Below are 426 nucleotides of genomic sequence, written 5' to 3' on the forward strand. Positions count from 1 at the left end.
CCCAAATCACAAAACAAAACTACAATGCACATTACTTATTCCATGTGACAATGGGTTAAGATTCTTTGAAACTTTTTTACACTAATAACAACCAAAAATGACATTAAAGTAAACTACAAATGTTGATGGAGTATCAGTCCATCATTGTAAAAAATAATTACACAAGAGACAAAACAAACAACTACAAATTATAAAAACTCCAGTCAGAAGGCAGAGACTATGTATTTTTCTTACGGGACCTTCATTTAGAGTATCATAACAATACCTATTGATATATCCTTGTGAAATGTAAAGACTATTTTCATCTTAAACAATAACACAAGAATAAGAACCTGAAAACAAAATTTAAAAAATGTTAAAAAACTACGCATCAGACATTTTCACAAGCATCAAAATACCAAATACGTACTTAATATGTGAAACACC

General features: G+C 28.9%; 1 protein-coding gene across 1 annotated transcript in view; it reads right to left on the reverse strand.

Annotated features, from left to right (window-relative positions):
- Positions 1-245, reverse strand: part of LOC119590475 (glycine-rich protein HC1-like) — a 2255-nt gene extending 2010 nt beyond the window's left edge. The window contains exon 1 of the mRNA XM_037939134.1: positions 235-245. Within this exon, the coding sequence (XP_037795062.1) occupies positions 235-245 (11 nt within the window). The remainder of the gene's footprint in view (positions 1-234) is intronic.
- Positions 246-426: the final 181 nt, after the last annotated feature.

Source organism: Penaeus monodon, chromosome 27 (assembly GCF_015228065.2).
Source record: "Penaeus monodon isolate SGIC_2016 chromosome 27, NSTDA_Pmon_1, whole genome shotgun sequence".
Taxonomy (NCBI): domain Eukaryota; kingdom Metazoa; phylum Arthropoda; class Malacostraca; order Decapoda; family Penaeidae; genus Penaeus; species Penaeus monodon.